This window comes from Solenopsis invicta, chromosome 7 (genome assembly GCF_016802725.1).
Source record: "Solenopsis invicta isolate M01_SB chromosome 7, UNIL_Sinv_3.0, whole genome shotgun sequence".
Classification (NCBI taxonomy): Eukaryota; Metazoa; Arthropoda; class Insecta; order Hymenoptera; family Formicidae; genus Solenopsis; species Solenopsis invicta.
Genome location: NC_052670.1, coordinates 12,374,541 through 12,396,548, shown reverse-complemented (window position 1 = coordinate 12,396,548; position 22,008 = coordinate 12,374,541). Strand labels below are relative to the sequence as shown.

Genomic DNA, 22,008 nt, shown 5'->3' with positions numbered 1-22,008 from the left:
TCATCAATTAGCATAATGATTGTGATGTAAGCTTTGCGATCTTATTTTTCGCAATTTAAAATATTATCTCAGATATCCGTAGGCGAGCTACGAGCTAGAAGTCACACAGAAAAATATCAATTCTATTGCTAAGAAAAGCGTTTACTCGATTTACTTGTTTTCTTCTCAAAAGTAATGATTTTTTTAACGAGGAATGTTTTCTTGATAATTATCTTAAAATATATGCATAACAAATTTTAGAAAAATTTATTATCGCATATTAAAAAACAATTTATACTCTTCAGAAAACATTATAAAATTATATCGAAGGAAAATCAGAATAATAAAATAAGCAAAGTAAATTTTTGTTTTAACTTAATATTCTTGACTGAAATAATAAATTACTAGGATACAGAATATATTTTGAATTTTGATGCTTATGATAAACTTATGAGATACATGAACTTATAAAATATTTAAAATATTTGCTTAATTCAAATATATATTTTTTTTATGCATGCACAAAAGTTTATTTTAAGTAAATATTACATTGTTTTAAGTAAATGATAAATTATTTTAAGATTATTGTTAAAAAAATATTTTTTTCAAAATAACCGTTTTAAAAGAAGAAAACTAAAAATTGAATAATTATTTTTCTTAGCAAGAGACGGATATTTTTCTGTGCGCAGCAATTACTATTAATTGCAATTCAAAAAGGTCGTAACTAATTTTATTAATTTTATGCGTGCGTGCGTGCGTGCGTGCGTGCGTGCGTGTGTGTGCGTGTGTGTGTGTGTGTGTGTATGTGTGTGTGTGTTCAATTATCCGTTTTGTAACTATGCTTATCCTCTCTTATCGATTCAGATACAACTCGAATTTACCACAGCGTGTCGTATTGCTTACGCATTACAAACCATTATCGTCTTATTTTCGAAAAGCTGCCTCGCAATGGTGCAAGCTTATCTGTTTTCGTATTACCGTGTTATTTAGGTTACTTGCGCTCTAAGTTGTTTACTGGAAGATGTAATGAAGATTGAAGTTAAGACTAGGAAAGTTAGACGCCCGTTCGTTATTTACGTTAATTCGTTTAGTCTGTATATTATCCTGTTTTTCTACCGTCCCTTCGATGAGCATTTTCCGATGAATATTCGTTGAATATTTTTAATAAATGAGGTTTCACGTTCTTTATTATAAAAAGTAAAGTTTTACGTTCTTTCTTTTTAAATTACGTTAAGAAGACGACACAAAATGCAGTTTGTAAACTGGATTTTCGTTTTTATGCATTCCTCAAACAAAATTATTGTTCAACTCAAGAACGACTAAAATTCAAATTAACATTAGCCTTTACCTTTCTCGTATTTATTTATTCGTATTTTTTAATGGACATATTTATTATAAATATTATATAATCTAATTGTATGAGATATTTTCAGCGCAAATTTTTTCACTTATAAAATGTATAACGGAAAGACCAAACTTGATAAAATTCTCAAGAATGTACTGTTATATTTAATAGCTCTTTTTAAAACCTCATATTTATTTTTATCGTTTCACGCTTCACAAATCTATGTATTGAAGATAACTGAGAATAAAATTCTTGCAAAATTCTCCATGTCGACTAGTACCAATCTCGTCTCTTCGTCAACGTAGTAATAGACGACGGATCATGTTTGCGAGCAGATGATACCCATCCGTTAATTTCTATCCGACGTACCATATTTCCCAGCTGACTTCCCGCCCGTCGTACACGAATTTCGAAACGTCCGTACCGATTCCGGCGGAATCGCGACTTGCGTAACATACTGCACGTAGTTATGTTATTTGTGCTCCAGCTGGCGCGAAGGGGTTGCACGAGAATTTCTCCGTCTCAGCAAACTGTAAAAATTGGCGTCGTGTTTTGACGGTAATCTCGGAAAACCTCTCGATCGAAAGTGCGATCGGATTGGAAGTCTCTTTTTTCTCCTCCATCTCCACGGCTACACGGTCCACCGCTCGTTACACGGCCATACGGAGAGATATAGATTTATTTCGTCCGTCGCTCTGTAACACGCCTCGAATGCTGATGGGATCTACAAAACGTGAACGCTCCAATTTTACAACCAGTCGCCAAGTTAGTATAGCTTTACCGTAAATAAGCAACGCCAACTACGTACGCGGTATTCACGTTTGATTGAGTGTCGTCGTGCAAACTAATGTAGAAAGTTGCGTGAAGGACCATCGTCTAAGAAAACATAAATTAATTATACGGGATGTCCCTGTTTTAATATTTTTTCAGCGTTTCTTCAATAAATATGCATAAACTCTTGTGCAAGATAAGTTTCACGTTAGATATTGTAAAAAGTTAATTTATTACGAATTAATAGAATTTTCGGATTATTATTAATTCTGCAAATAATTAAGAGAAACAAATATTTTATAAATGCAAAAAAAAATCGACGTAGCTCTTGTTTTGTTACGTATTAATAAGTCAAAAGAATGACATACTGGTATGTTACGTATTAACAAAATCGAGATTTCGCGACTAATAATTTATTCATAAAAATGAGTTATGTAACTCTATAAATTTGTTTCACAGGTCAGAATCCGACAATGCTTTTTTGTCTATAAATTGTAAAACAAATCGAACAAACCATTTCTCTTGCAAAAAAAAGAGTAAAGGGAGTAGAGGGCGAAAGAGAGGGGAGGGGAGCGACAGCGTTCAATTTTTAAATTTTTTTACCGTCATGCTTTTTTTAACTGTATCCACCGAAACGCATACATTTATTCTTTTGCAATATTCGCATATGGACGGAATTTATAAGCGTACTCGGTTTGATTGAACAATTCTATTGACACAGAGATCAGCATTCGAACCTTGTTAAATATCACTCACTGTCGATTGACAGTGTTGTGTTTTTAATATCCTTAATTGTGTTTGGATCTTGCGTCATATTTTTTAAATATTTAGTTAGCTTTGTTTTCGCAAATAACTTTCAATTCTTAATTTTTTTTAGAGACAAAACTCATTGGAAGTAAAATGACAAATAAGATCGTGCAATCTCTTTGCAACTCTTAAACTTGTGATTTGCGAAAATCCCGTAAAGATTCAATAGTTTATATAGAGCTCCAAAAATATCAAAACATTAGAAAATTTAATAAAGAAATGCATGAAAATTATTAATATTCCAAGAAATTGCAAATAATTATTTTGTGATGAAATTGGACATTAAGAGCTAAGCTACAAATAGTTGGTTTAGTTCTTCTGTTTTCAACAAACTAAATATAAGATAGGTCAGTCATAGCAAGATCTTCGTGCTGAAATAATATTTCATATGTTTCTCATTTCGAACTGCGCGCCGGTATTTTCGGTTTCAAGCGTAGCTCTTAAAAATGAAACACAATTAAATGGAAAACCAATTTAATAATACTGGCACGAACTTGCATTTCTAAAATCCCCTCCATCCCGAAGAAAGGAAAAACTTTCTTCCGTTTTATTTCTTCTGTGAAATATCAGTCATTTCTCTTTCTTTCAATCCCTTTGAAACACGCAGAGCTTCTTTATGTTCTACAGCGTTTCTACTTTGTTAATCAAATTATTATGCGTGCACTCGCTCACTTGAACATGAGAGCCCTGCAGCTATACTCTTCGTATCGTAAATTTCTAGCACGTAGCGGTCCGCATACGTGCCCACACGTGTGTTGTCCGTATGCGCCGAAAGTTCCGACTACGAAAATATGCAACAGTGCTTCAAGCTCAATTAAACTCGGCACGTTAGTCGAAGCGTTAATTTTCGGTTAGCGCAAGAAGCACTCGTATTATAAACTAGGCTCGTCGCGGACCAGAGGTGAAACTTATGGATTAGTGTTCTTACTGATAAATGCGGATACAAGCCTCATCGAACAAACTATGGTAAATTGAAAGCTTAATAACGAGCCCTTTTTTAGAGCTTAACGATCCTGCTGAGCTACTTTCGCAATTTTCGTCCTCCCCGAGAGTTTTATTCATCGCTATAAGAAGCTGCGATTATGATGGCTTTGCATTAGCGCACGTGAAATGGCATAAAATTAAGGATGCGTAAATAGCCGAATATTGAATGGCCTAATCTGACTTCAAAATTATAGGCACTTACCGTAAATACCTTTCAGAAAGTCGTAAAAGCGCAGTGGCATTTTGACTCTTTACGCTTAATTTGTAAATTTTATTATTACATATGCAGATTGATATTTCGAGATAACACTATTATTTCTTGATCGCGCATAATATTCTTCAATATTGCAATGATGGTACATTGTAAGCGATTTGCACGAACAATATTTAGAATTAAGGAAAGTTTATCGCTGGAAAGAGCTTACGGGATGTTTAAATTATTACGCAATTAACAATAGCTGTAGTTTCGCAGATTAATGAAACGTCGCGCGAGCGGTCGTATTTTAATCCCGATCAAAGTAAGATATCGCGCTGCGCGTATCGTTGGACATAAATCCCTGAGCTTCGCCCGAGATTAACTGCCAAATTTGACCTCCATCAAGGAATATCAGAATCTCGGTTTAGCCCAGCGTTTCGCAGCGCGGGCAGAAACTTGGTCCAAAAGCTTAACGAGTCCCACGATCGCGACTGCGTTTGCTTCGACACGAGCCAAGGCGAGAAAGTACTTATCTTCTGCGCCGAAGGGACTTCTCGTGTGCTTCACAGGCGACCCACTTTCTCTGTGAATGTAGGTGCATCCAATCCCAGCCGTAGCCAGCTGCGGCTACGACAAAGCTTGCGATAAGCGCGAAACGAGCTTTCCATTACTCCTTCGAAGATGCGTAAAAAGTTAAGTACCTTGACTTACGTACTACGTAACAACTCAAGGTTTGCCTTAATTAATTTCTTTTTATAGTCATTGTAAAGCCGGACGTGCAATTAAACCCGACATTTAATACCGTCACTGTTTCCGGCTTGTATGGTCCATGTAATTGTAATAGAGACGCCTGGAAGATTGTACAGGTGTCTCGTATTTTTCAACAGATTATTTCGGCGATAATCAAACAGTTCTGCGTTATATTCACTCATTAAATGCAAAAAAAAAAATACTGGAGATTTGAAGTTAAAATATGTCAGCGCGTCTCCCAAATAAATCTGTACTTTACGATAAAATAAAAATGATGAAAGCTACAGAGAAGCATTTGAGTTTACGAGAGCAGCAATTTTCGGACGCTTTAATTGTATTTTAAATATTATATGAGATCCATTACGTGGGCGTAATATGGTGGGAGTAATATAGCGGGAATAAATTACGGATAAAAATGAGTAAAATTAAAATATTTATATTACACTTTTCGTGCATAATTATTGTGTGTGTATACGTAATATGAAATAAAACTTTAATGATATTTTTGCATACACACACACACACAATCTCTGTCTCATTTTTTAAATTAGATACGTAATTTAGCAGATTCTCTAAATTTTGTTTAAATAAAAATTTAGAAAAAATACAAAAAATTTTCATATATGTACATGTACATATACATAATCACCTAGAAAATTATTATTGACCACAAAAATTTGTTTTCGATCGATTAATCGTTTGCTCAATTTAAATGTATTAAAATAAAATGATAACATTGATTTTATTTTGTATATACTATATATATTTTTTATTTGCACTTGAATACTATAGCTGCTAAAAGTTTCCGGCCAATGAGCAATTTTATCGTGTAGCTCATATAAAGAATTTTTACAAATGAACGTCTAGTACATTAAATATATTAGTATTGAATTATATTGTAGTCTAGTATTAAAAATTTTGAGTTTTTAAGTTAACTGTGCAACAAGAATTTCACTAATATAATATTTATAATATAAACTGAATTGCCTGGAAACTTTTGGCAGTCATTTATATAGATGGGTATCTTTTACTTATATATCTTTGCAAACATACACATTATCTGTTCTCTCATTTTTACCGTACAGACACTGCTGTAGCGAGGTTCGATTACTCCCAAAGCTTTCCATCGTCCCATCTTCAATTACACTTAATCGCAGCGACGCTCGCAATAAAACGGTCACCGCACTATATCTGTCGTTTGCGATAGCTGCACTTGCTGCTTCTTTGCGCTAAAATGTTTGCTGCGGCAATAGCAAAGCTAAAAGAAGTCGTGAGAAACTTTTCTACGTGATGCTTCTCGTTACGTAGCGTCTCCTTAATTTATCTTATCTCGGAAAAATTATTCGAGGACGATTGCTATCAAAGGAGAGCGCAATTCATAAAGGAAAGAACAGAAGAAACAGCAATATTTGATCATGTCCATAACGGATCAAGGATCTTCCAAAAGTGCACGTTCCACCAAGGGCATGATTGCTAGCAGCCAAACTATCAAAGTTCTGTAGCCGCGATAAACTTCATATTCAGGCACAAACTTCAAAAAGCAATTATCTTAAACCGGTACAATTTGCATTCTCCTTATCTCACACACACGCGCGCGCACACGCACGCACATACGCACGCACACACGGACACGATTTTATATTATTCATTATTTTATATTCATGCAAAATTTAAATTCCAATTTACTCGTGTAAAAGTCTTGAACATTGTTCAATCTGCAATCTGACCTATAATGCAAAATTATTTACGATAAATTTTTATTTTAAATAATTTGCTTTAAATAATTATTTTTATCTCTAACAACAAATCGCATTACGCGTATCCATCGAGAAAGAAAGAATTCCGTTCACGAATCAATACACGACACAACTGATAGCTTGGAACACTGTTGCACGCTAGGATCAAGTGATCCGTCATGCGACGATACGATTCGTCGTCGCGAGACAAACGATCGCTTCGAACGTTTAATCGTATCTCCCCATGATTTTTAATTAGAAGTCGCAATAGCGGACGGTAATTCGGGCGTTTCACTGGCGATACTCATCTCGAGCATTATAGTATACAAGTTGGTCGAGAAGACACCCACGTATTATCGACTTTGTCAAACAGAGTGATCTCCACGCTCAATGACCTCGCTGCATAATGAGGTGTCGAGAGTTGCGTTGCGGCCATGCAACCGCATTCGCACCCTCTTCTCTCTTTCTGCGGTCAAATAGATGGAACCCCGCGATGTGCCATTCAGCCGGTAGTCGGTAAACACGGCCATTCATTTATTTTCAAGAGCAGTTCTTCGCGCGTCACATTAATTCCCGAAATTGCTATACCGTTCGAGCCATACGTTATAATTTAAGTCATAATTTCAAATAGACTTCAATGTAAAATTGACCACTCCGGCTCTCGGGCGTGCACAGCCGCGAAATGAAAAAGCTTTGAAATAATTTATGAAGTACTTTTGATGAATAAAAATGAAAATTCCACGTACAATTACCTAAATTACCTGATTAATTCATTATGGGCCAATTGCTGTAAGTGTAACTAGCACCGATCTATTGTCCAACATCCATTAGCTCTGTTATAATTATTATATTATTGTCTAAAGGTACAATCTAAATTTCAATGATGTAATCGGCTTTTAATATTACGCTGTACACTGAATACTTATTAATTTCCATTATTGTATACCGTTTAATTATAACGTATTCGTTATTTTGCAATAAATGGATTTTGTCGTTAATCATTTTATGTATCATTTCATTTCTTCCAACGTGTTAAACGCAATACCTATATCTACATATCATTACAGACATTTTATTCTGTTTTGCACGCTTAAACAAATTCCGATTTTATGATCTTTATAATTGGGAATTCGATGATTGATTCTGTAACTCTTTTAGCCGATATTGCCCATTATCGCAAAAAGTATACAGAGCTCAAAGAGTGCTGTCCCATCCAAAAGGGCACTTCGACTACATTTGCCGATGATTAAAGTTTCATAAAGCTCTCTGGCTACGACAACGAGCCGAAGGTGTCCCTCGAAGCGAGATAGGAAGAACGAGCAATGCGGAAACAGAAATTCTCTAAGTCCATCGGAAAAAGTTTCGCGGTTACACAGTATTCGCACCTCGAAATTAACATAAGAGGCCTCCCTGTCCCCCTCCCCCCAGTCCCTCATCTCTTTGCTATTCCGAACTTTTGAGTCTTCACTTGGAGAAACTTCGGAAAGGTCGGAAACTGCTATTTTCGGAGTTTACTCGACGGCGAACGCAAACTGGCATCATGTCTCGTTATTCACGCTGCCCGATTTCTTTCACGCCCGCGCACGTACTTGCCGCGGGCTTGTGTTTGCCGTTCCATTAGCCGGAAAAATGTATGAATATGCAGCAAAAACGGTTTATCCGTACTGCTCACGTCACACGGATTTACATGTTAGTGTTCCCGACATCGTACTTAATTATATTTCCTAGACGCGACGCGGCGAGAAAGCTCTCTAGCTTCAAAGCTATTAACTGGATATTGGAACTATTTTCTATCCAAGTTGGAGTGATTTTTACAGCATCTTCGTAAAATTTCTTTTCCACCCAGCGCACATTTTTAGTTTAATCCAAATACTTTACTATACATCTCGCATATAAGCAAAATTTTGCAATTCGTAAACGTGTTTTCTGACACCTTTCCTTTAACAGTTTATTAATATTAAATATCAATCGTTAAAAAAGGATTGCATAAAAGAGGATAATGTTTTGATAAATGTTTTACAATATTATATGTCGAGTACATATCTATTTGGCTCAATGCCGAATTGGTGACGCACCCGTTGCGGTGTGCATAATTAGTGATGTTTGGAATTATTAATAGAAGGATTTATTACTCTCACTGTATATAATCGGCATATATCATCCAATGATATGAGCTCGTACTTTCATGCGTTATTAAAACATACATCCGATTTGAAGGTAAAATGTATATATTCGAAGATAGTATATAATTTGCATGTTAAATTAGAGAGACGTCTCCCTCGATTGTGAGACCAACGGAGAATATTATTAGTAATAATAAATCGCAAAAGACTATGTATAGTTAGTATAAACGAGAAAATCGAACGATTCGTCAATCTTATACTTCAAAGAGGAAAGAAAGACGACGAATAATAAAGTGACAAAGCGTGCGACTAAGAATAAGAATGGTGCGTGTCACGCGGTAGAAGCCGAGAGGAACCATTGTTAAACTACATTGAATAAATTAACCCCTTAACAGGGTGTACGTTACCTGACACTCGTACGTCCCATTGTCTCTTTCTTGGACATATTTTATTTGAAGGGTCCAATCGTCCGAGCCTTCGGGATGCAGTACTTGAAATCGCTCGTCGTTCGTGTATGTGAACATGGAGCTTGTTAACACGTGAAAATCACGTCGCCGGATCCACGATATCTGAAACACAAATATTAATTGATATTCAGTGACAGTGTTAATGGATATATGAAAAACGTTAAAGACGCTTATCAGCATCAGCATCAGTAAACTGTAATAATAAGATTAATATTAGTAATATAAACGAAATCTCAATATGACCTGGAAGTGTTTCAACGCATTTAAATAACTTGCCGAACTTAAAACACAGCTTTTTAAAAAAATCCAGAATCCAGAAATGTAATATCACAAAAATTCAATTACTAAAATTCAATTTAATAAATTTGATGCTTATAAGCATCTCTGCAATCCCCCCTTATCCTGAAAAAAAAAACTGTAATTTTTTGAGAAAAATATTACCATATGTCCGCCAGAGTTTGAACTTAGATGTCCCTACATTTCGTGCGGATGTCTTAATTTAATATTGATAAACTGATTATCAATTTAATATTGCAATGTGATATTATTATTCTGGTTTAGTTCAGAACTGAGTTTCAAGACTGAAAGTTTTCATCTTCTAGTTCTAACACAACTATAATAAAAGATATATATATATATATATATATATATATATATATATATATATATATATTCATGTAAGAAAATAAGCACTTATATCTTTCAGCTTTTAACATGGTTTTCATATAACATCTAATTCCATTTATTATTATTAAAAAAAATAATTAATTAGTTGTTGAACTCAAAAACTCAGACCCAAGTAAAATCTACAGTGAAAAATACGATAAATTTTGTATCCCTCATATAAAAAAAATTTGTCCTAATATAGAAAATACTTTAATTTAGCAAATTAAAATGTCAAATAAATAATCTGTTTAATTTGGCAGACATATTCATAGCGGAATATGAGAGACATATATTGAATTTTAATTCGAACAAATATTACTAAAAAACGTAAAGCTACCAATACATAAACTTGCGTTCATATAAATTGGATTAACATAACCGATCGGATTGCATCTGAAAATAATGCGCCAGCCAGGCGTTTTTAATGGCTCTTGACGGGCATGCAAAATAATTATTTCAGATATGAAAAAGTCACAACAAAATGGTAATGGTACAAAACGTTGCTCTTATGTAAATAATAGCAATCTATACAGTGAGTGAAACGGGAAAGAGATTCGGTGCGGGGATGTGTCATGTTGAAATAATCCTGTTCGATACATTGGCGTTTTGTGTAAATAAAGCGAAAAAGATGAATGACCGTCATATTATATCGCGCGAAATAAAAACATGTTTAACTTTATACAACGACTGCAAAAAAGTTTGAAATAAAATGTATTGTTATATCAACTGTACAATATACATACATATGTATACAGTAATTTGATCATAAAATCTATTTTAATTAAATATTAAACTATTACAAAATGCAGTCATGTGTTAAGTAAATATTTCGTAAAATTTAATTATAATCTACAACGGGTGAGAGACATTTTTCCTTTCTTGTTTTTAATATGACGTTAAACTAGGATAGAAATTTATCCCTTTTAGATAACGAGAGTTGTATCTTCTTTTTATTCCAGCTATGTGCTGATATTTTAATATAAACAAATTTCATTAGAGAAACTTGAATAGTTAAATCCTCAGCGTGTGCAAAACTGTTATAACAAGTTTCGTTATTGTTGTTTTTCTACGCGAAAGCTTAGAGTACACAAATGGAAAGAAATAACGGACCGGTCTATTTCTGATTTTGTCTCTTGGAGGTATGAATATTAAAATAATAATTTTCATAAAACGCACAATTTTACAGATATAAATATGCAAAGTACGAAAAAAAAATTACTTGTACTTCCCGCAAATCATTTTCGTGTTTCTCACAATTACAATCGCCATTGTTTACAAAACGAGAGAGAGAGTTTACGAGGCGGAGTCTACGGAGAACTGGTTTTAGCGGTACTTAGTAACTTCGCCCCTGCTCAAACGCTACGACCTATCTTGCGACCCAGTGGGACCGAGCACGATATTACATAAATAGTAAAATTGTGAGAGCCGGAAATACGATCTCGACCTCCGGGGGAATGCGGCAGACTTGCCCGCATTCTCGTCAGATGGGCTGCCTGCTTCCTTCCTCTGTTGATGCTTTAAGATCATTGTAGAAAGAGAATGCATAAAACATAAGGTATAAACCTCCCGGCCAATCACGGCGTTTCTATCGAATTGCAGCGTGTGAAGCATATAAATGCGCGATATCAGATTACGCGTAATAAAAATAAATTTATACATTTTGTCTCGACGACACAAGAAAATTGAGAAATATGCAGGTCACAACTTTTGAATCATAATTTAATTTACTCAATTGTTCTTTTCATTAATTTTTATCTTATGATTAAATATCTTTTCTTAATTTGCGTTTATGAATTTATCGAAACTAAACCTAACACTCTTCAATTCTTAATTTGTATCGCGATATACACAAATGAGTAACTTTTCCAAATTAAGTTTAACAATCTTACTTTAAAGAGTAAAAAAAAACATATTTCAATAAATATGTTAAATCAGCTATTTGAAACATTAAATATTTTGTAGCAATAGCATGTTGTGTTTTCCTACTTGCCGTTTTATGTATGTAAAGAGCGAAATGTGCTGACCCAATTGTTTGCCTATCGTAACATTTAACGTAGTACATACGATTTTTGCTGGAAATATATATATGTATATAATGTATGTATTTCTTCCTACTTTAAACAAGATAAATAGCAAGAGAAAATTGCAAAGTCGCGTTTACGTCGACGTAAATATGCTAATTTCCCGCATAGCATTATGTTTACATAATAATATTAATTTGCAGACTTTTCACGAGCGCTGGCAAGCTGGACAAGACGCTCGGAAATTTCAAGTGGCGAAACTTCACCGCAGTATGATTGCCAGCTCTCGGCTACAATCAAGTGCTTCAATGTTTCCAGGCATTCGGAAGAGATCGCTTCGTCCAAAAGCATTAAACCACTTGAGGTACTTCGATCGGCTTCAAACTTTAGATTGATGTGAAATTTCTCGGTAGACCAATTATTATGGATTTGCTTTTCTTCTTCTGTGATCTGTATAAAAGCTGAACTTATTTCAGAGTACGTCTTCTTGAAAATCACGAAAAACACAGAGGAACGAAGCAGCGATTCAGCACACTTGGCGCAATCTTTCCTTCGATGCGTATTGGAATTTTTATTTCGGTTATTCGATCACTTCTCTCGTGGATTCTCAAGCACGTACTTCTGTCGTACCTCGACGATTATTTTCCTGGATTTTTATATCTGTCGTCTACATTTAAGCATTCCTTTGGTCGCTTTACGAGCACGTTGTGCGCCAATAAGATTAAAAGTGAGACTGAAAAGAATCCCGTTTTTTTTTTCTCTGCTCAAAACCGAAAACGATCGTAGCGGTAGCGATTCAAGGTAGAAGAGTTTGTTCCGACGACGACTCTTGAGACTCGATGAGAGTTTCGGACGAAAGGCATACCCGACGTGGAAAGTTTACGTCGTCGAAATTTCGACAGAACAACCGGTGAGGTCGATTCTATTGCCGTGTAGAGTGCAGTAGTCTGTATGATGTATGTAGGTCAGCGTTTCTCTCATCCTTTTACGTGCAGTGGACCATCGGTGCATCAATTGAAAGAAGTATGTCGCTATGTTGTGGTACGTCAGTGTATATTCGCGATACTTGAAGACATGTTTGAGAAAGACCAGGCGAACAGGCGAAAACATGTTGGCTTCTGTATAAACGCGTGGTACAAGCGAAAACTTTTTAAAGCATTTTTCTTTGTTCTTTGCTGTTTTCTATCTATTATTCGTCGTGACACTCGACGCAATAATTCAATGCTGCGTAGCAATTTTTTAATTAAGCCGCCTTTGTCAATTATTTTTTATTGATACGTTCCAGATACTTAAACATTAAATATGTTATGAAATAAATTATATATTTTATCTGATAAAAAAATAAAAATATGTGATTTTATTATTTGAAATTTTGTTATTTTTAGAAAAATAAAAAGCAAAATCAATAAAATAGAATCTTCTTAATTATTGATATGTTTCACTGTTTCTATCCGTACAAATATATTTAAGGAAGAGAGCAAGAGAATATGTTCCGGAAGCAGATTGGTGATGGATACAATGAGTAACATTAGGTTCATGTAACCTCCATGGGTGACTGACCACAACTAGTGCTTGGTTATCTCGCTAAAGGGTTAGGTCAGGTATATCCTGTCTGGCTTTTCAGTTTCTGTTTCACGCTACTCGAACATCATGAAACGTTATGGTTGCGGTATTTGCCGTCTAAAGTTCCGCGTGTAGCCGCAAATGTTATTTTCGAACATTACGCTACTTTGTCATAATACTATGCATTTTGATTTCGGTCAAAATATTTGTGGGGGGCAAATTAATTTACAATTATACACATAATAATAAAGTTATATAGTCATGTTGAATTTCGTACACGCACGTCAGATGGGTATTACAATATAAACGCTACAAATCCAAGTGTGTAAAATGGATAGTCACTTTTCACGCATTTGCATTTTTTATGCATTAAATTAAATTTTTGTACTCGTTAAACGCTTAAACGTGCATCAACATTAATTTACACATCTAACAATAAGCGCATAACAAAATTACACACATATAAATTCTTAAAAAGTGACTACGTAATTTCATACACGAAAATACCCACTTGGATTTGCGAATGTAGTGTCGTCCCTCAGACCGAGTCGTGCGCTACGGGACAATGGTTACGATGCGGTTGGGAAACGGTAATACGCATAAACATCGATACATTTCAATTGCAAGCCCAAAGCCACAAATCTTGGACAGCGGTGACGTGAAACGATCGATGAGACACGCGACGCGAGTGCGTTGCGAGCGATTAATACCGCGCGAATAAATAAGAAGTAAATATAGGTTACTTACCCCCCCCCCCAACGGTCGCGCTGCCCAAGCCTCTGCTGCTCATTCTCTCGGAATTCCTCGCAGCTGCTTTTCCGCAGCACTTACACGCGATCTCATACGCGCGCGCTTTGCTACCGAAACGCAACCAATGCAGAATCAATCGCGCTGATCGTACGCAATACCTGTTTAAATGCGAATAATACACGAGAGCCCTTCGCTGCGCTGCGCCTCCGTGGCGGTCCGTTGGCGGGAGAGAGCGGCGGATGACGTCAGCGTCACCTCGACAACTTCACTCCGATCTAGCGCCGCGACACGACGCGAGTCAAATTAGAGTTAAGACGCCGAATCGACGCGGTCGACCTTGAATTTCTCTATCTGCATGCGTTAGCGCGTGTTACAGCACACGTAAAACACCTTGTGCGCGCACGGAAGCCGTCTCGATTAATCGTCTCGATTTCGGCCTTTTAACTCTCGCTTGACACGCATTGTGCCGCGGCGATAAATCGGAGTGAACTTGTCGACGTGACGTCATCCGCTACGGGCGCTCTTTCCCGCCAACGGAACGCCACGGAGACGCAGCGTAGCGAAGCGCTCTCGAATCGTGTTTAATTGAGAATTACTTACAGCCTGTGCAATTGGTCTTACATTTATTGCGTTTCGATAATAAGCGCGCGTGTGTAAGTGCCGCGGAGGAGCAGCGCTGCGAAGGATTCCGAGAGAAGGAGCGGAGACTCGGACAACGCGACCGGGGAGAAAGGTTAGTAAACTATCATTTACTTGTTATTTATTCGCGCGGTGTTAATCGCACTTGCACGTCTTGTCGATCTTTTTTACATCACCGCTGTCCGAGATTTGTGGTTTTGGGCTTGCAACTGAAATGTATCGAAGTTCATGCCTACTGACGTTTCTTACTCGACTCTCGGTCTCAGGGACAAGATTACACTTGCAAATCCAAGTGTGTGTTTTTGTGCGTAACATTATATTGTTACTTTTTGTGCATTTATGTGCATGTAATTTTTACACTTTTCACACGCTTAGACGTGTAATTTAATAATTAATTCGAAAAGAAATTACGCGCATAAATTTAATGAATAAAAAGTACAAATGCGTAAAAAGTGATTACACGTTTTACACACTTGGATTTGCAAGGGTTGGCTCGTGTTTTAACGAAGCCGATAAAACGATTAGATTTATCCTTATTATGATTCAATAAATCTAACACGAAATGGCAATTATGACCCCGATCATTCATACGACCTGACACATTTCTAGATTGGAGCGATTAATCACATATAATAAAAGCATTATAGACTCAATGTTTCGAGTCCATGTAGTCATTTTCAACAAATACTAAATGTTATTAATCAAAAAATTTGTCAGGATTTATTGCACGGGAGTGTCCACTATAAATAATACCTGACATACATAAAATAGAAAGCTGTCAGTAAAAAAATTACTAGTAAAAAGTTTGCAACAAGTGATGTTAAATATGTATCTATACACAAACTCTGTTTCGTTTCAAAATTTCTCGAAAATAAAAGCCAAATACTGCTTAACTAAATAATTTATTTTGAGTAATTTAGTGAGTAGAGTCAACAGCAGTATAATACTTGAAATATAAATAATATAGAATTTTCGATTTTTTTTATTAAATTCTAACATTACAAAATTTCTCGAAAATGAAAGTAACTTAAATTGATATACTCAAAAACCGCTAAAAAAGATAAAGATAATTTATTTTGAGCAATCTATTAATTTAGTTCAAGAGTGGTTAAATACACGCAACGTAAACGATATAGGATCTTCAATCTTTCAATTGAGGTACTCGATCATTTCATGTAAAAGCTCAAGTGTATTACATACACTTTATATTGCCAATATCTTCACGCATCATTGTAAAGCGCTTTGAATCTTTGATAATAAAAAGTAAATCATCTCCTTCCTACAGAGTTTACAGAGAAAAGAAGCATAATCCTTTCAAGATTATACGCGCCAGGTGCCGCGTTATTCGCGGATTACGGCATCGCGCGGAATCTTGGTGCGCGAGTTATCGGAGAGATCGCGCGTGATGTGCAGCGCGATATCAGACAGAGCGAGAACAAGCGGAGAGTCGTGCGCGACGAGATCGTTTCGACTATCGATTCCAAGCGATCGCGCGACATCGTCGACCTGCGAGAAAAAAAAATTGGGGAGAGAAATAAAAAAAAAAAACACACACACACACAAGATTCACATGCACATTATGGAGAGTGGAGCGATAACGAGGAGAGTCTCCGCGTTGCGTGCCGGTTCGTTTCGTATCACCGCCCGAACGGAACGAAGCGTGATTGCCGACGCTATCTCGGGACACGCGAGATCGCCCGGTTATACGAGCGCGTGATCTGGCGATAACCCGTGCCGATCCCGTCGCCGATTGTTAACGCGTTAATGGAGTTACTAAATGCGAACGCGCGCGCAGTCCCTCGGCACAACATGCAGCTTCAGTGCATCTCACGTTCTCCCTTCCTCACGCTGTCTTGCTCTCTCTCTCTCTCTCTCTCTCTCTCTCTCTCTCTCTCTCTCTCTCTCTCTCCTAGTCAATAAACAACCCAACGAAATTAACGTGCCTGAGCGGATTAGCGCGCCGCGAGCGAAACGTCGCAGCTACGCCGTCACACGCTGCGACAATGGATCCGTCGCATAACATCGACCCATATAGCACCTTCCGATGCACTTTGGGAGTTAGACTACACGAGGAACAGAGAGGATTAGATTTACTTCGACGAAGCATATAATTTTCTTATATCGCATGAATAATTGAGAAAATCTAATACTCAATTTCTTCATCTCTAGGTAACTTTATCCCTCTAAGAGCACATGATATCGTATAAATATATGTACGAATATTAAGATATTGTATGAATATTGTACGATATTATGAATATTCTAGAATATTCATAGATATCTCGCGCTGTTAGGGCCATAAGATCTCTCCCAGAGAATATGGTAGTTTCTGGTAAAATTCCAGTACATTTTGTGTCAGAAGTTAATAGCACTCTGAGAGAAATATTTGGCAGAATCAACCAAAGTTTAATTAAATAATAATCAGATGAATTTTATAGTTATAATAACTAAATACACAGTTGTTTTGACCAAACAATTATTTTCATAGAAGTAATTATAAAAAGTTTCGTTAAATATAACTAAGTTTTTGATACCAGTAACCACAAAATTTATTTGATTACTATTTAACTAAACTTTGGATCGACCAAACAATTTCTCTCATTGTCAGTGCATGAAGAATATTAGCTATTCGTTAAATGCCTAACCAGAGGTTTCAGTAAAGAAATCAAATTTTTAGTTATTTGATGGATGGATTTATCTGGAAGGCAGATATTGGGAGGTATAAAAAAAGTCGGGCATAAAAAAAGGAGATATTCGTATAATTAGATCTTAAAAATCATCTTGAATCTTAGATGAGATCTCAAGATTCCATTCAACCAATAAAATGAGTATTTCGTATTTAGAACGATTCATATAAATATAGGATCAAATTATGAATCTCGTTTCTTGTAATTAATCAGATTTTATTTTATATTTTTGAACATTTAAATTAAATTAAATTTTTAAAAATATAAAATATAATAAAATTTACTTAAAGTGCTAACTTTGTTATTTCAGTCTACGTTTGCGGAAATAGTATAAGAGATTGCTACGTAACATTTAAAAATTAAATTTAAGAGTTAAATAAAGAAAAATCTATTATATAGAGCGATTCTTAAAATGTAAAAAATTTTAGGGAATATTTCTTATTTTACGAAAAATTATCCTATAAATGTTTTGTTTTTAAAACACAAAATGTCAAAGTTCGAAAAAAATATATAAAAATTCAGAAAACGTTTAGAAATATTTTGATCAAATTTGATGTACTTTTGATGGTGGTATTAAAAATTTTCCATTTTCGAACATCAATAAAACATTTTTAGAACCACCAGGACTGTTTGTATAGATAATTATATTGAATTTTTTGAGTTAAAGAATGGTACGCTATTGTTTTTTTTTCGAGTAAACTGGTTTTTTTGATCTCAAACTAAAAATCCACAAAAACTACCTCTTGTATTTCTTTCTTTTTTTTAAATAAAAAAAATCAATGACGTATCATTCTTTGATTTCAAAAACTTGATGATTTTTTTTTTTTATAAAATAAGCCAAGGAATATCTCCTTAAATATTTTACACTTACTTAGAAATCATCTTATACACCGTCTACTTAATGTTATTTAAAACTTTGAAATAACTAAATCTCTATCTTTTGTCAATCTTCGAATACCTATCCCAGTCGCGTCGTATGTGCGCCTTCCGAGTCGTCATAAACAGTTCAATAAAATGAACGGCGGATTAGCTCGTGTGTGGCAGGCGACGTGTTTGCTTAGCCTACTACAACTACGGGACAATGGACCGACCTGTCGGATAACCCAAATCTGTCGGCCGACTCCGGCCGTTACTGCTGCCCGTTGCCAAGATGAGTGGTCAGCACGAGTCCATCGGCGGAGATTCTGAGGTTGAAACGTGCAATTTCGGTGCAATAAATGATCGCGTCCACGTTGCTTTCTGTATACAATTGTAATGAGAAATGTTTCCCCAGGAACTACAAATCAGCACCTCGGAATCGACGCCAGTTCGCATTTTGTATAAATAGAAAGGGAATCGTGGACTCCTACGGGTGTGCAAGGTCTCCTTTTTCCGCATCGAAAAATCGTACTGAATCTCTCGTTTCCGTAACACCTGTGCAACTCTAAATTCGATCGGATGATTTATTGAAATCCGCGATACGTGTAGTATTTAGATACCGCTCTTGGTAATCGTTAGATAACCCATCTGCAGCCGCTGTTCTAATAGTTGCTATAATTTTCTCACATGGTCCATCATAAATCATCATACATATTTTCATTCATTCGTTTTTGCTGGTTAGCAAAAGATAAGTGACTTGCGCGCATCTTTTAAAGTCATGTCACATGATTTAAGGAACGACCGGCGGTCGACTTTATGAAAGCATCGATATCCGGAATGCTATTTTTAATCCCGTGATATATCGACTGCATGCAACCTGGTTCAAGTGAAGTTAATCGTGAAATATTATTACGCCACGGAGAAGCGCACATGCGTCGTTCAAAATAACGTCGAATGTGAAAAAAAAAAAAAATTATAATAGCAGCGAAATACTTGCACGCGTCATGCTGCGTCAATTAGCAAAGAGGGCCTTGACGAAATTGTTGACCATCCACAAATAGAATTGAGAGAGATATCATTAAGACATTAATCTTTCACAAGATCCCTCTCTTATTGTGGTTATCGATTTATCGAACGACCACACACAACCCAGAGGTGAAATTAATGTCTGAAGGCGGAAGTGGACCATTACGACGACCAAATCCATGGCTTCAATTCAACCGCGACGATCGTCAAGACAAAGGATCCTTGTCCCTCAAAGACACCAAGTCAGATATCCTGCTGGGTTTCCTTCTCCCCGCACCTGCGTTCGATGTTAAACCACATTTCATACTAATTACGCTAGTTTACAAAACCACATATTTCATGCCTCCCTTATATATGTAATCTCATTGTACGCTTCACGAAAATTACAGTGGGAATGTGAGAAATTATGTTTATGACTCTAAGAGACCTCAAAATGAATATAATCCAGAAAATTAATCGTGCGTGCGCCCATCTACAAACGGGATGTTTCGCACATATTCCAGTGATGTAAATCTAAATATAACATTGTTTATTTAAAATCTCTTAACAAAAATAAAGATTGTCGCAATATCTTGAGGAGGTTCTTATCTAGAACACGAAAGGGTAGTTTATTTTTAGAAATTTTTGTTTAAAAAAACTGCTGCATATATTATTCTATGCTTTTACACATCTACTTGTATATATTTAGTAAATGTCTACAAATTTTGATTTGGATAAATGTTTATTAGTTTTTGTGTTATGTGAATTCAAGACAAACATATTTTTTAATTTGGCTGACATAATTTCTCAGAAACTACTGAAACTATCGACCGCAATTTTTAGATGTGTATTACATATACTTGTCTGTTTATGTCACTTGAACTAGAATAAAAAAATTATTGCAAAAATTAGAATAAAAATTATTGTAGCTTATTTAAATGGTGCGATTTTAAAGAACAAGTTTTTTTTCTTAACAAAATCGATTATAATATGTATGAAGAAATAGTTAATTTATAGATATCGCAATAATCCTAAATTGAGCAATAAACAGATTTTCATCTTACATATACACAAAAGTTAGAGTTGATGGTTTCAGTAGTTTTTGAAAAATTGTGTTAGCCAACTTGGATTTTGTATTTGTTCTTACGTAACGTAAAAACTGATAAACATTTAACCAAGTGAAGCAAAATTCTATTTTTTTGAATGTCTATAATAAAAATTGATTTTTATCGGTATTTTTCGGCAGACTTTTAAAAACGGCAAATATATAAAAAAAAATATATAAAAGTTTTTTACATTGTACCTCACACTATTTCGCGTTGGAGAAAAAAACTTTTTTAATATGTGAAAAACATTCACTGACTTAACAACAAATAGAGTTTAGAAATCGCCATTGTGTAGAAGCATGGCTAAAAAATTGTAAGAATCATGCAAATTTCGGTTAAAAACAATAGTAAAAACAACATGAAACAGTCAATTAAAGTATTTTGAAATCTTTTATTTGTGATTGAAATTGAACTTCACCTTCAAATAGTATTATTAACTCTAACGGTATTATACGATATGAAAAAAGTATCTTATATTAACCTAATCGCAGGTATCTCGCTTTTGATTATTTTTTCATCTATTTAAAGTGATCCAAAAAAATCTCTAAAAATTCATGAATATACTTTTAAGTTTCTAGAACAAGTTTTTGTTTTAAAAAAAAGTAAAATGTAGTATATTTTAATCATCTTTAAAGTTTCATAAAATTTATATGGATAGAAATCGGTCGGATACGAGGAATACATGATTGAGGTTTATATGTGGGTTCAAACTCGCGACCTACTACTTACAAGTTTGACGCACGAAGCCACACTACATGCCAACTTGACATAATAAAAACTAAGAAAAACTTGTTATATCTATTAAAAACAAATTCAATTCTCAATTTTTATTTTATTTTTACTTCAATACACACGCATAAAATTATATCAACATATTTTAGCATAATATAATTTTCATTTTTCTTAGTTTTTGTCAGCTTATTCCACTGGATAAAGTCCAAAGAATGGTAAAAATCAGAATTTACCGATTTTTTTCATCCATTAGACTTTTCGGTCAACTGTGCATTAAGCCATATAAAAATTTATAGGTATTGTCCATATAAATATGTACAAATATATGTGTAAAAGCGTAAAAAAATATTGGAAGCAGTTTTTTTTTAAATTCCCAAAATTCCGGCAAATTTTTTCGCGCTCTAAATTAGAATACCACCTTAAAAGGCTACAGTATATACATTTTTCTTTTCTTTCTGACATTATTTTGCGTTACGTATTCTTCCATTCATTAAAATAAATGTCTAAATATTTTATCTCTATATATAATCTTTTATAGAAATTAGTGAGACAATCTTTCGAAATAATTTAAAAATCTCAAATTAAATAGCACATTAGCTTTAAATGCAAATGTAATCGTTTATTTATAGATTGATTACCTAAAGTGACTGCGTGCAAATAAATTAAATAATAGTCATTTAATCGCAAATCCATTCTCTGCGGTCGATGTCAAAATACTTCTTCATGCGCATCTCGTGAACTTATTTATCTCCTTTCCAATTCAAGTTTTATCTCGGCGCGAAATGACTTTCCCGATCCAATAAAGTGCGCTGCGTTAATTATC

General features: G+C 35.0%; 2 protein-coding genes across 6 annotated transcripts in view; one reads left to right on the top strand and one right to left on the bottom strand.

Annotated features, from left to right (window-relative positions):
- Positions 1-22,008, bottom strand: part of LOC105202438 (zwei Ig domain protein zig-8) — a 368,807-nt gene that overhangs the window by 129,599 nt on the left and 217,200 nt on the right. For all 5 annotated transcript variants that reach the window (XR_005575284.1, XM_039452174.1, XM_039452175.1 and 2 more), the window contains exon 4: positions 9,099-9,260. Coding sequence is in view for 4 of the 5 variants with exons in the window: in XM_039452174.1 (XP_039308108.1) it covers positions 9,099-9,260 (162 nt within the window). In the remaining variant the exon portion in view is untranslated. The remainder of the gene's footprint in view (positions 1-9,098; positions 9,261-22,008) is intronic.
- Positions 12,019-13,126, top strand: LOC113003689. Its single transcript, XM_026134138.2, has 2 exons — positions 12,019-12,209; positions 12,322-13,126. The coding sequence occupies exons 1-2, from the start codon at positions 12,118-12,120 to the stop codon at positions 12,629-12,631; spliced, it is 402 nt and encodes a 133-aa protein (XP_025989923.1). The 5' UTR covers positions 12,019-12,117; the 3' UTR covers positions 12,632-13,126.

Coding starts and splice junctions, on each gene's coding strand:
- LOC113003689 (XM_026134138.2), top strand. CDS start 12,118: ATGATTGCCAGCTCTCGGCTACAATCAAGTGCTTCAATGTTTCCAGGC. Junction 12,210..12,321: donor AAAGCATTAAACCACTTGAG/GTACTTCGATCG, acceptor AACTTATTTCAG/AGTACGTCTTCTTGAAAATC.